Genomic DNA, 13372 nt, shown 5'->3' with positions numbered 1-13372 from the left:
ATACATAAAATATATGAATATACTCATACACGCGGAAAAAAAAATCAATACTCCAGTTGCCTGAAAGGGCAAAATGAAGCTTTCTGCAGGGTTGAGATGAAGATAGAGATATATGTGGCAATATCTAAAAATAAGAAGTGACAAAGACGATAATGAGATGCAAGTGAAACTGAGCAGATGAGCTGCGAACGAGGTGCAGACACTGTGAAGTCTGACGTTGCTACACACACACTGTGTACCAACAAGTTTGCAGTGTGGTTAGAGTCAAACTCACCATGACATTTCTCCCTCGCTACCTTTCAGGATAACATTTTGGAGGCGGAACGCTGATGGGCAGCCGGCCGGGGCCGTGCGGGGAAAGGCCTCGAGTGCCAGCGGCCGATGCATTGGCTGATTAGAGGCTTGCACGGCCGCTATGGCTGATCGAGCTCCCTGATAGCTGCTGCCGAGCCACATTTGTTGTCCTGCTCTGAGATAGCAGTGAGTGAATGTTTCGGGGAGCGGCTGATATTTTTTCGGTGCTCTCATCCCTCAGCTGAGAGGCCTCTTCCCCGCGGCAGCTCTGTCACTACACAAATCAGATAGGGTTGAACCAGCTTTAACCGCTGCTCTTCTCCCTTGTCTCGCCCAGGTAAGTTCACAATGGCATCTTCTCCCAGACTTCATGCTGCTTCTGTTACCTCAGTGATGCTTGATTCACATCGTCCTTGGCAGCATAACATCTGCATGCCAAACAGATGCACGCTGACGCCGCCTGAATTAGTCGCCGCGCGCCATCAGTTATTCACACTGGGGCACATGTTGCCGTCACTGGTATTCCTTTGATTTAAATGCCCGGTGATTTATTAAAGAGAATTTCTGAACGAATCCAGTATGAATGATGACAGTTGTGATAAATACCAGAAGAAGCTGCTCAAGGCTCACACCACAGGAAAGCAGCAGTCGGTACAAGCCCCCACGGTCCCATAAGGAAGCACCAACAGTGTGTTTGTTATCATTTTATCAGCCCTGGTAACTACGATGCCTTTTAAGCCAACACGAAAAAAAATTAATTTCTCAGTTTGTCAGAGGGACGGAAATGTCTTGGCCGTCTTGTTAGTGCAAACGGAGAATACGAGAGAAGGATTGACAAAGGACGTGTCGGTTAGGATTCATTATTTTTATTCATATGTTTACCCGCCCGCCATTCAAAAAAAGATAGGCAGCAAAAATACCGGATTGATTTCTGTGTGACACATGAATCAGTGCATGCTCCGTGCTGCTGTTATAATGAAATCTAAACTTGTCATCATCATCCTGTCTGCTTTTCGTCAGTCACGCAAACTGCAAACATGATTAAAGGCAGCAGCAACGGCATGTGCACACAGACACACACACATACACACACACACAGGTGGAACGACAGGAACACGGACATGAAAGTCTTTTACTGTTCGTAATGGTAAGTTACATTATCATAACAGGAGGCCGGCAGATGAAGCAGCTCTGGGGGTGTTCATCCGTGCAGCTCCAGAGACTGAGAGTACAGATGTGGAAGAGAGAAAGAAAGAAAGAAAGAAAAAAAAAAAAAAAAGGAGCTCTGAGTTTGTTGAGAGCTCCCCTGACAGGAAGCAGAACCGGCTATTACTTCATATTGCACCATTTAAGCTGTTTTTTAATTTGGACTCTCCAGCTCCTTCCAGCAGCCAGCGCTGTCTCTGGGGAAAACAATCGGGGCCTCAACCAGGGAAGGCAGACAGCTCCAAACAGTTTAGAGAGCTGTGTACGGCTCGTGCGTTGAAGTGGGGCTTCAGATAAACGAAGTCAATTCTCCGTGTGTGCTTGAGACCGCAGCTGTCACTCTCACGCTCGCTTTGCTTTAGCATCTCTCGAACGCTGCTATTCTAGTTGGCAGCGTGCGGTGTCTGGCGTCGCACCCTTGCATCCCCCCCCGACCCCCCGACCCCCCGACCCCCCCCCCCCCCCCGAGATATCAGGCTGTAGTCCCCTCACCTGTATCTCTCCTTCCACATTTGTTGCCATTTTCTCCCTCTATGGTGGACTAGTCCCTGTAAGACATGCACAGACACACACTCGCTCTTAGGACCACAGGTTTTCATTTCAACAACTCCAGGAAGAAAAGGAGATTCTCAGCGTGGGTGCTGCAATGTCAACCGACAGTGTGAAGCACTCTGACTCACCCGTCAGTGTGTTTACCTGGAGACTTTAGCATGTCCAGGTGCTTGTATAGGCAACTATAGCCCCCTCTAGTGCTAACAGATGATAGGACTGATGTGGAGAGTCAGAGAGGAAAGGGGGGGGGGGGGGGGGGGGAGTAAAAGCATGTAGCTTGTGGTTTGGGCAAGGAGCAGAAGGCGGTTCTGTCAGGCCCGTGTCCTCTCCTTGTGCGAACGGGGACCATCAAAGCCAAGACATGGGGCCGCGAGGGAGATGAGGCTGTAGACAAAGAGACTCAGTGAGCTGAGGTGAGCGGAGGCGAAAAGGGCTTCAGAGAAGACTTTCAGATTTCAGGAGAGGTGTTACGTAATCCGCACAGATGCTACTTTGAGTGTCTCTCGGCCCTTGTGTCATCCCAACCTCTGCCGGCACGTATCATCCTCTTGTTCAGTAGGGTGTTTACGTGCCTAACTTTGATCACTGGTGCTATTTACTGTGTTTTTTGTCGGGTTTTGTGTGTATGTGTTTTTTGTTGTTTTTTTCTTCATGAGGACCATTTTGAGCGTAAACCTTTACTTTCCTTATTTTGGACAGTCCTCACTGTTTCAAACGGGCTGATGACTTACTTTTGGGGTTAGGGTCAGGATTAGGGAGTATTATGTTATCTTGTGGAGTCCCCCTGTCTCTTCTTTCAACTGGGCAGTTAAGATAGGGGGAAATGCACTGGTATACACCTCAGTCAATATCTCTCCATTCCAATATCATCCACATACCAAATTTTTGCTCCCATTTTCAGGCTCAGTCTCTCAGGTTGGAGGCAGAGGAAATTGTCCAAGTTTGTGGTTTTAGTTGTTTGGATATTTGCCCAATATCTGACTTTTATTTGTACATTTTGTAAAGGTTGAGATCTGGATTGACTGTCTTACCTGTAGGTTCCAGACAAGGACAGCTAGATTTCAGCAGAGGTTAGGTTTGTGAAAATGAGTCAATCAAGGCATAATGACCTTGAAGAGCTGTTTTAGTAGGGCGAGAGCTTTTGTGGTGTGTGTGCGTGTAAGATTGATGCACAGTACCATTCTCACAGGAGACAGTTTCCCCTCCTAGGGCAGAGATTCTAGGCTCATTTGTGGTGCAGCACTGATTGGGTATTTTGACATGAACACATAAAAAATTCATCGGTTTTTCGTGCTAATTAGAAGGTTAATTGGTCATTGCAATTTGTAATGAATGAATGTCTATTTTTTTTCCATTTCAAACTACACAATAATTGGAACGTTTCATTCTGTACCATGGTTTTCAACCTCTAGGTGGCACTAGAGTAAAAGTGATGATTTCAGCAGCTTGCACAAAAACTACTCGGTAGACTTACACAAAACTTGGTCGAAGGTTGGGACTTGGCCCAAGAAGGGACCCAATTAAAATGTTGGATCATTGCCTTTTTTACATTTCACATTTTTCTAGATATGATTGTGACTGAGAGCTTTGTAAAACTCAGATGAGTTAACCGTTCATCTCCATTGACAATAAGGTTAAAGTTTCTGTTGCTTTAACCACAATTGTTCCGTTGTGATATTACTGATGCATCCTTCTGATACATAATTCTGGTATAACCTACATAGCAGCATATGTTCTTGCCCTTAAGACATCATTCTTCCTGAAAGTCAATGAGCTGTAATTTAAGATGTTACAGTAATCGCATAGTTACAGAAATAGTTATAGAGTAAATCTACTTATGACAAATGAAGGACAGAGCATCAAGTCAATGCCAAATTAGATCTGCAGTGAGATCATAGTGTCACAGATAATACGCTTTTTGAAAGAGAACTGCGCTTATCAATAATAACATGCACTACAAGCAACACTTTGATAAGAAAGGATGATAAGTCTCATTAGTGTGTTTAGTTTCGACTTTATTAGTCCAAAGGCCAGAGGAATCATAGCGTGGATTTTAGATTGTCCCCACTTCATCCTGTGTTTGCTGCAAAGACACGAGCATTGATTTGCTCCCAAATTCCATGTTTCTTCATTTGCTCTGACAGCCATTGCCATGGAAACACAAGGGAGTGGAATTACAGTAAAGTTAAGGGGAAGGCTGTAAGAGGGAGCTGGTCCAGCAGACTGTGAAGGGCTGGTATAATTCAAGACCAAAGACACAGTGCTACATCATTCCAGGCTGAGAGGAATGTTCCTCTGTGTACTCTTAGTTTCTCAAATCTTTCAGAAAAACCACGAGTTGGTTTCACCATATGTTGTTACACTCGTCGGACGAGAGTCCGTCGCTGTGTGGAAGCATTCCTGTGTCGAGACCTCTTTCCTCAAAAGTAAAAGCAAGGAATGGCTTCTATTCCTGCTTCTTACACAGATGGGGTGTTAAACATTGATAGGGCGGATGTAGGGAGAAACGGAGAGACGGATAGAGGGAGAGAGAGAGAGAGAGAGAGAGAGAGAGAGAGAGAGAGAGAGAGAGAGAGAGAGAGAGAGACACTTTTTTCTTCTTAAGTCTTTATCTGATTACTCTCCAGTATCATATTATGTGAGCAGGAAGGTCTTCTTTTATTAAATGCAGTGGCTACAGCGTGACAGAGATTCAAAATGCATGCACACCTATGGGAGTGCAGTGTGGAGCCGTGACATGTTCTGGATTTTCTACTCAATGGCACTTGCAGACATTTAATATAGCTATAATTGGTCGGTGGTCTCAAGACTGTTCTGCAGTTTTTCTCAGCTTCTTGTTTGTTTTGTTGGATTTAAGCTTCAGCCTTCAATAAGAGGGAGGAATGAGGTTATTGACTTGGTGACTCAGGAACATTACTCTGGAGCTAGCTGTGTATTTATCGTCGTTTTTGCTGGACGACAGGGAAAAAACAACATTTGAAATGTACAAACACCATAAATTAGATGTTTAAAATCATAATTGTTACGTTTCAATGACATATGTGTCTGACGACAGCCAAAACAATAAAAAAATGGACCCTGCATGCACAAAAAGACTTTCAGTGACACAACCTCATACACGCATTGACCTCCATAAATTGTGGACACCGATAACCAAAACCTTGTCCCTAACCTTAACCTAACCACAATTCACATCCGACCACTTTCCTTAACCAGGACCTCAGAAATGTAGTTTTGCCTTGTTAGGACTGACCTTAGTCAGTGTTTATACAGGAAACGGTCCTAAAACGAGTAGTATATACAAACAGGGCTGTGGCTCAGGAGGTAGAGCGTGTTGTCCATTAAGAAATACAGCGGTTTGATCCCATTCCTTGTGCCCCCGGGCAAGATACTGAACCCCTGAGGGTTGTTTTGGCATGTGATAAAGATACAGAAAGTGCTGCACATTGATGCACTCTACAAATACAGACCATTTACCATTTACACACACACAACTCACACAGGCACACACACACACACTAATAGGCGCAAAGCCCCCATGTCTTGTCTTTTGAGTCAAACTGTGTAAAACCTACAGTTTGCTTCCTCTAGCAGATTTGTACTTCCGCTGTCTGCACAGACGCTGACAAAGACATACACTTCAGCAGAACTGACGACCACACTGTCGCCCCACCGTCATGAGCTTAACCTTTGCCGAACCGCAGAGCACTTCCTGGTTGAATGATCACTGTCATTCTCACAGGGGAATCTTTCAAATCTCACCACATTGCACTCTTTGCTCCTCTCAGAGACACGCTATAGTCTCACACTCCTCACCCTCAAAGCCCCGGTGACGAGCCGCCGGGCTTGAGAAGGTAGGTGCAAGAACACAAAGTTGATCTGCTGCGCGCTCCACAGACCACTGCAAGCAAGATGTGATGCTGCTTAATGCAAACATGTTTGGCCTGTAAATAAGAAGTGCTGTTTTAATATTGATGGTTTAATAAAAATCATTACTTCATTAAGGCAAAATTATTTCAATATCAACAGGTTATATCTGTGAATTACAAATTAATAACAATATGCACAGTGCAACTTTTTCAGTTATAAAACATTATTGCATATACTCTACTTTAAAAAAATAAGAATGTATTTTTCCACTTCAGCTCCTCTCCCACGCTCTCCTCTCCACTTCAGGCCAATGAGACTCAACCCTCTGCACTGAGTTTGGTATTCAGCGGGTGATCCTCTACCCAAAGAGATTCGCCTGACTTCTTTCCTCCTGAGGCGGTGGTCCGGCGTATCTTCAGCACCAGCAGGGATATCACCAACAGCGAGCATACGACAAGCACTACCAGAATCCCTATCCAGGTAGCCGACTTGCATTGTGGCACGAACGCCACTTCTCCTGCAAAGAAGGCAAAGAAATGTATCACCTGCATGCGACCACGCGTTTACGCAATTTCACATCGAGTCGAGTGGTGCTCACCTTCTGTAAAGACATTAACTGTCAAGTGTCCAGACGTTTCCACCGCGACCTTCCTCCATCCACGAGACAGAGAGGGCAGCCACTCCTCTACCTCGCAGAAATACAGGCCGCTGTTTTCAGGAGCTGGCTTCGAGACCGTTAGGCTGAACTGGTTGAGTGCAGGGTGGCCAAATCTTAGCTGATGACCCTCAACTAACATGTCTTGTAGGGTGGCATTTCGATAAGCTACGAATATGGGCTGTTTTTGAATTCCTGTTTCCTTCTGCCAAAACCATGTGACCTGGAACTCAGATTCACCGCTGGACTGGTCAGTGACGTGGCAGGGGATGGCGAAGTCCCCGGATCTGCTCACATTTAGCTCCCGCTCATCCTTTACAACGGACAGGTTTTTTTCTATAAAAAAAAAAAGCACAAAGGTAAAAAGACACATTTCGTTCAGCTCAAGTGAAACAAGATGATTGGTTTCAGTGGGACTTTAAGTTAAATTCCGAGGCACACAGCCAAAGGAGACTGAATGGGAAATAGACAAAGAGGAGTGAAGATGGTAAGCCGAAAGAGAAATCTATATCTGTAATATTAGAATTAGGGTAACCATCAACCACACCACTATGGCAAAACAAAAGCCAACACCATTAGAGAATAGTTACTTTGCAAAGAATATATGAGATTATGCAGCACAAGCCAAGTCAAATTTATATTAAAGACCACAGACTACCATAATATTTCATATTATCATTGTAATTTCTTTCATCAATGTTTAGTTTATTGCGAAGATAGCTTGAGCAGCCTACGTTAGATAATTCACTGCATATAAAGATGGGGGACGTGTCTCCACTTCCTGATCAACTCTTCCTTTAAACATCCATGAAAACACACAACCAAACACACACAGCTACACATGGATTTCTCTATGAAAAGTCATCGTACCAGCAACATTCACAGTCAGCGAAACAGGACCAGCGCTCTCTGAGGCCTTCTGCTGCCAGTGACCTTCACGATCCAGCTGGTATTGCTCCACCTGGCAATGGAACGTCCCACTATCCCCCTCATGGGCCGTCTGAATTCTGAGGTGGAAGCTGCTCTGTGTGGGTCGGGCGAGGCGAAGCCGCCCCTGCAGATCTCTGAGCGCCTCGCTCTCAGGGTACCGCAGCAAACCCATGTGATCGAGCTCTACTAAGGAGACTTTTGTCTTGGGGGAACTCTGTCCAGTGTAGATCCAGGCCACTTTGTAAAAGACAGAAGGACTGAATGCACCGGAGAGGATGTTACACTTGAGTTCCACCTCCTCTCCCTCTCCTGCAATCAACTGCTGCTGCCCAACCACTTCCAACCGAAGATCGTTGGCTGGAAAACCAGAGAGAAGTCAATATTTTGTTAAGTTATTCCTTTTTTTATGGTATGAATTAAATGTGGCTGACTCTGTATATAGTTATAGAAGTAGATTAACAAACTTACCAGGCTCAGTAAGATTTAGCTCAGTGATTCGGGACTTAGGCGGGAGCTGGTACCAGTTACCACGAGGTTCTTGTAGCCACTCCGTCACCTCGCATATGTACGAGCCAGTATCCGAGGTCCGAGCTTGCCGAATAGTCAACTCAAAACTTGGACCCTTGCTGCGCCTCATGCTGATTCGCTGTCTGTCGCTCAGCTCCACCTGGGTCCCAAATGTTATGAGGGCTTCCCGGTCTGAGCTTACGATAATCTTATTTTCTCCCAGTTGCTGGTGCCGCCAGGTAACGGCGTATTGAGAGGATGCGAAGGGCTCTGAGATAACTGAGCAGTTTATTTCTATGTCACTGTTGATATTTCCCGTCAAAGTGGGAGGGGAGGTCAGACTGAGTTTGCTCTCTAGAAGAGGGAAACAGAAGTGAAGTCATATAGGGTGAGAAACAAGGACAGATAGAATACACGGTGCAGCAAGTAGCCGTATGAATCTCAGTGCTACCTGGGTACTCCACCATCACACCCACTGGGTTGGATGGAAGCGGTTTCTTGTGAACATTTTGGATGAAGGCAGACGCATGGCACTGGTACTTCCCTGCCTCTCTGGGGCTGGCACCATTGATAAGCAGTGAGTGAGTGACCCCCTTGGGTTTGTTCTCTACTCTCAACTGGTAGACGTGCTGGTCTCCAGACCAGCTGATATCACCATTCCAGTTCAGCGTAAGGATGTTTTGAATGGTCGAGTCGTCGTGCTGCAGGCTCCATATCAAAGTTGTTGGCACGCGTGGCCCTTGGACCCGGCACATCAACTCCACATTTTCTCCAACAGTCACCCTGGATTTGCGACTGATCAGTTTCACAGACGACTCTGTATCGAGTGAGAAACAAGAACTTGGTGATCTCACAATCCTCCTGCATCCATGATGGTTCCAAGTACAAAGGACTAGAGTAAAAAACATTCATAAAGTAGTCCACCTCTTCTCTAACTTATATTTGTGGTTTTCTGCTAAAAAATCACCTCCCTATTTAAAACAAGAAATGGTCAATATGCCTGTTGTCATCCAGATATATTAACAGAAATGACTCATTCAAATATATGGCCTTTGCAGTCCTAACACTTTTGAGAAAATAGGTTTTCCCTCTTAAAATGCAACGACATGCAGTGTGAGGTACTTCAAAGTCTATACATTAGCGACAGACACATACTAACAGGAGTTTAACACCCTGGATGTAAATAGTAATAGTCATTGCAACCTCCAACACAAAGAATATTGAGCTGTACAAAGACATCCTGCATATTTTATTTCTTACAATTTTACTCATGCTCAGGCTTTTAAGTGCAAATTAATTTGTGCAAATAAAAGGTTTTCCTCTTGGAAGCCAGATCAGGCAAATATCATGAAATATTTGATTTACCACTTATTCAGCAAATTTTACAAGTCTGTAGGTTTACCACAGATCTATCAAGTTACGTGACAATGACACAAGATTTTTAAAAAGACGAATTAAACAACTCAATGATTGACACCTGCGCGACATTTACAGACACACATCTTACCTGTGGGCCTAACTGTCACAGTGCTAGTTGTTGACTGGCTGTGGATCTTGCTGTTTGTTTTCCATTCAGACACAGAGCACTGGTAGATGCCTGAATCCTCGGGCGTGACCTCATCCAGCTCCAAAGTGAAGGTGTCGGTCGCTGGGCGCGCTGCCCTCACTCCGCGACCCGCTGACTCCCCCTCTATCTCCGTGACACCCTCCGGACTTAGACTGATGATGTTTTCAAACGTCGACGTGGACTTACGTTCCCATGTGACAGAGAGTTGACCTTCAACCCCGTCCACTTTGCAGGTGAGATTCAGCTTGTCACCTTCGTCAACACTCACGTTGTGTTGCATTTCAACTGAGAGCCCACTTTCTGCCGTGAAACACAGGCACAGACAGATGTATGTGTTTGAGAAGATGATAATAGAAAACATGATTTTCTGAATAGTGGCATTAAGGTTATGGTCAGAATATATCATACAGGAGAAGAATTGTGGCTCATTCATTCTGAACTTTTTCTGCTGACTGACCTGATGCGGAGATGCTGACCAGCTGGGGACTAGAAGTCTGAGCTTCTCCGGCTGTAAAGACCCCATCCTGGCCTCTGTCCTGAGGCCGTGCCCGACAGAAATATTCTCCCTGGTCCTCAGTTCTGACAGGCTTCAGTCTGAGACGGTACTCTGTGTCCCCGATCCGGGCGGCCCTGAGCTCGCCTCTTTTCTCTCTGCCACTATACTCGGGCCCCACAGACAGAATGCCTGTAGGTTCGATGCGCGCCACCTCAGCACTTCCCCGGAGCCAGGCTACAGAAAGAAACCTTTTCTCCAGATTGAGAGCGTCTACGTTGCAGGAGAGCGACAGCTCCTGGCCCTCCTGCAGAGTTGCCTGCTGGATGGAGATTCTCACCACCAGAGACGACGTGTCTGGCACCACCTCTACTCGAGGCAAAAATTAAACCTCAGACAAATATGGCAAACGAACTCACACATCCTGTGAAGGAGCCACAACGGAAAAGCTGAATATGTCAAGACTTTATATAGATAATTGAATGATAGATGCTTCTCACCTCTGGCTTTGACATGTAGGGTAGTGCTCTCTGCATCCTTCTGTCTGATAGTGTACCAGGAGCGGTCAGGATCTTGGATCCACTCCTGAGCCCGGCAGTAGATTGTGCCTTGGTCTGACGGCTCCAGCTTTGCCATATGTAGCCTATATGTGGCCTCTCCCATTTTATCTAACCTTATGAGTCCCTCATGATAACGCCCTTCAAATGTCGGGCCAGGAATCAGGGTGAAATCCCTGTCCAGGGAAATGATCGGCAGAGCGTCCTGCTCGCCGTCTTTTTGGAGATGCCAGGCTAAAGACAGATGGGTGTGCTGGATGGTGTTGCTGGAGGCTTGGCACGTTAGAGTGAGAGCATCACCCTCATTATGGCTCAGTGATGTGGAGACAGGTAATGACACACTTAAGGAGTCGTCAATCACTACGGCACAATGTCAGACACAGAGACAAGGATATGGAAGTCAAAGTTTTTTACATCCTACAACACAGTGATGCAGATATGTTGAAAAACAGTTTGTAGAATAAAAATTGTAGAATGGCAATTACCTTTAACTATTGTCTTCGCATTGTAGGTTCCATCGTAAGCAAGTTGAACTGGGTTGATCACAGCGCACTCAAAGTCCCCTTCATCACCTTTCTGCAGGCTCTGGATCTCAAAGAGGACGGAGTTCGGCGACACATGTTTCAGAGTGATCTCCTTTCTTGCCACGCGTTGGCTGTAAACGGCATACGCAAAGCTTTCATCAGAAGTACTGATGATGTTGATCTGGAACGATGGATTTTTGGGCTTCGTGACACGGAACTCGAATTCCTTTCGAGTGTTGTCGTCTGCAAGGCCGCTCACATTGCAGGAGATGGAGAGCGGCGTGCCCAACACGCGATACAGGGGCCCAGGCTGTGATTCAGTGAGTACTTTGGCCTCTCCTGAGGGAAGCACGTTGAAATCATATGAAAAACATTTAAGGGTCAGTCTTGCTTTGTAAGGGTGCTACTCTCCAAGAACTAATCTTGGTCTCAGAGTTGCGTGGACAAAACTACGAAGCCTTTCAGGTGTACAGCACATTACAAGAAATATAAACCTTTTACAGTATGAGGTATTTATTCATTATGCAAGAAAAGCTCTGTTTGGGGGTATAGAGTTGTATCTAACTATTTTATCTAACTATTGCAACTTTTTAAATTCCATAAAAAATATTTTGCAAGTTATTTATTCGTTGTTAAAAGGAGTAAGGTAGAGGCACATGTGAATCAGTAACTTTAAAACTTCTTACAACCATATAATGGTTAAGGCCATTTTCAGATATTTAAAATAAGCTGCCAAAAACTCATGAGAAATTTGGATGAATCAGATTCATTTTAAGCGTAGTTAAATAAAACCACGTATTAGTGGTTATTGACATTGCCGTTTATTTAATAGTCGCACATTCAACCAGGACTAATGCAAAATAGGATGTACCAAAAAACACCAACTCTTTGTTTCCTCGTTATTTCAAAATGTCTATCAGTTAAAAAAGTAAGAGCATGTATTTTTCTAATTTAATTGTTGCATATATTCCACCATATTTGCATCAAGTTTGAATGGCATCCAGTTTGAATGCCAATATGGTTGAATATGAATTAAATCCAGCTGCAGGAGTTCAGCGTAGTACTCACCACTGTGCAGGAGTAAAGTCAGACAGACCAGCAGACTGGCCCTGCGACACCTCATCCTGAGAGAACAGTGCTCACAGCAGTCGCTCTCTATGCATGTGAAGATCTGTCAGTGACTCAATACAGTGGTGTAAATGTGGCTTATGTTTCCATGGATACACCAAGAGGAAGTATGACATTTTTCCGGTACATGGGCAGAAGTTTACATTTTGCAACACGCGGTAGAATCTTGTAAGCTACTTTCATTTTTGGGTTATGAAACTTGTGGTGGAGTTTTGAAGTTTTGTAATAGTTGTGAGCCACCTGCAAAAAAAAAAAAGAAAAGAATATAGGCTGACATCTGTGCATTACACGGGTTGACAGTATCGTCACCATTGCATGAAATCAAATAAACACAGATCACTTCCTTATCAAAATAAGAGAAAGGGCACTATCTTTTATCATGCATAAGACATGTGCAGCTTCTGTTTTTATTCTCATATTTATTAACTTTATTTACAAACTCAGGCCTTCTGTAATCCAATCGGAGAGTCACGGATGTTTAAAGATACAGATTCTGGAGACAAATTGTGTTGCTAGGAAACAGCTCGGAATCATGTTTGAGCTATTTGCCAAAACAGGTAAGTTTGGTCCCGTTCAGATGAAGTTTGACGATGTGTTGTACATCGATGAGGCAATAGTGCCACCTGGTGGAGAAGAGGAGACAAACAGTGCATTCCTGCTTCAGCTGGGTTTTTTATTTTCGTTTTTTAGCTTGAGGCCTCAACTCTCATTCTGACTGAGGGGGATTTTATGGATCCGGAAAATAAGACTCATACAATTACCACTACATACGTATAACTCATGAAGATACATGCATTAGTTAAAGTATCAACATGACATGTGAACTACTTATGATATAAAGCTAAACATTTTAATATGGAAGTTTATACAAAGAAAGATACAAACATGATAACACAGAGCTCTTTATAGAGTTACTGAACTTCACTTTAGACAACACACTTGAACTGCAGTTATTGATGCAACACTGAAAAAGCTTCAGATGCCATTTAATGATAGATTTGAAATCTTGCTCAAGCCTCCGAGATGGACAAGTGCAAGACACGTGATTGTGCCTATAGCTATGTCCCCGCCTTACATGCTCTGTTGAGT

At 44.5% G+C, this 13372-nt stretch overlaps 1 protein-coding gene across 1 annotated transcript; it reads right to left on the bottom strand.

The window, feature by feature from the left end:
• Window positions 1-4059: 4059 nt before the first annotated feature.
• Window positions 4060-12384, bottom strand: LOC133967771 (immunoglobulin superfamily member 3-like). The gene is made up of 10 exons (XM_062403426.1): window positions 12224-12384; window positions 11117-11494; window positions 10575-10991; window positions 10039-10443; window positions 9522-9881; window positions 8466-8831; window positions 7976-8368; window positions 7448-7864; window positions 6521-6913; window positions 4060-6439 (listed from the first exon to the last, which is right to left on the bottom strand). Exons 1-10 carry the CDS (start codon window positions 12276-12278, stop codon window positions 6240-6242), a joined length of 3384 nt encoding a protein of 1127 aa, XP_062259410.1. The 5' UTR covers window positions 12279-12384; the 3' UTR covers window positions 4060-6239.
• Window positions 12385-13372: the final 988 nt, after the last annotated feature.

This window comes from Platichthys flesus, chromosome 13, assembly GCF_949316205.1.
Source record: "Platichthys flesus chromosome 13, fPlaFle2.1, whole genome shotgun sequence".
Classification (NCBI taxonomy): Eukaryota; Metazoa; Chordata; class Actinopteri; order Pleuronectiformes; family Pleuronectidae; genus Platichthys; species Platichthys flesus.
This window is presented reverse-complemented; position numbering and strand designations above follow the sequence as displayed.

Coding starts and splice junctions, on each gene's coding strand:
- LOC133967771 (XM_062403426.1), bottom strand. CDS start 12,278: ATGAGGTGTCGCAGGGCCAGTCTGCTGGTCTGTCTGACTTTACTCCTG. Junction 10,992..11,116: donor TGCGAAGACAATAGTTAAAG/GTAATTGCCATT, acceptor ATTGTGCCGTAG/TGATTGACGACTCCTTAAGT. Junction 9,882..10,038: donor GGTCAGCATCTCCGCATCAG/GTCAGTCAGCAG, acceptor GTTTCACGGCAG/AAAGTGGGCTCTCAGTTGAA.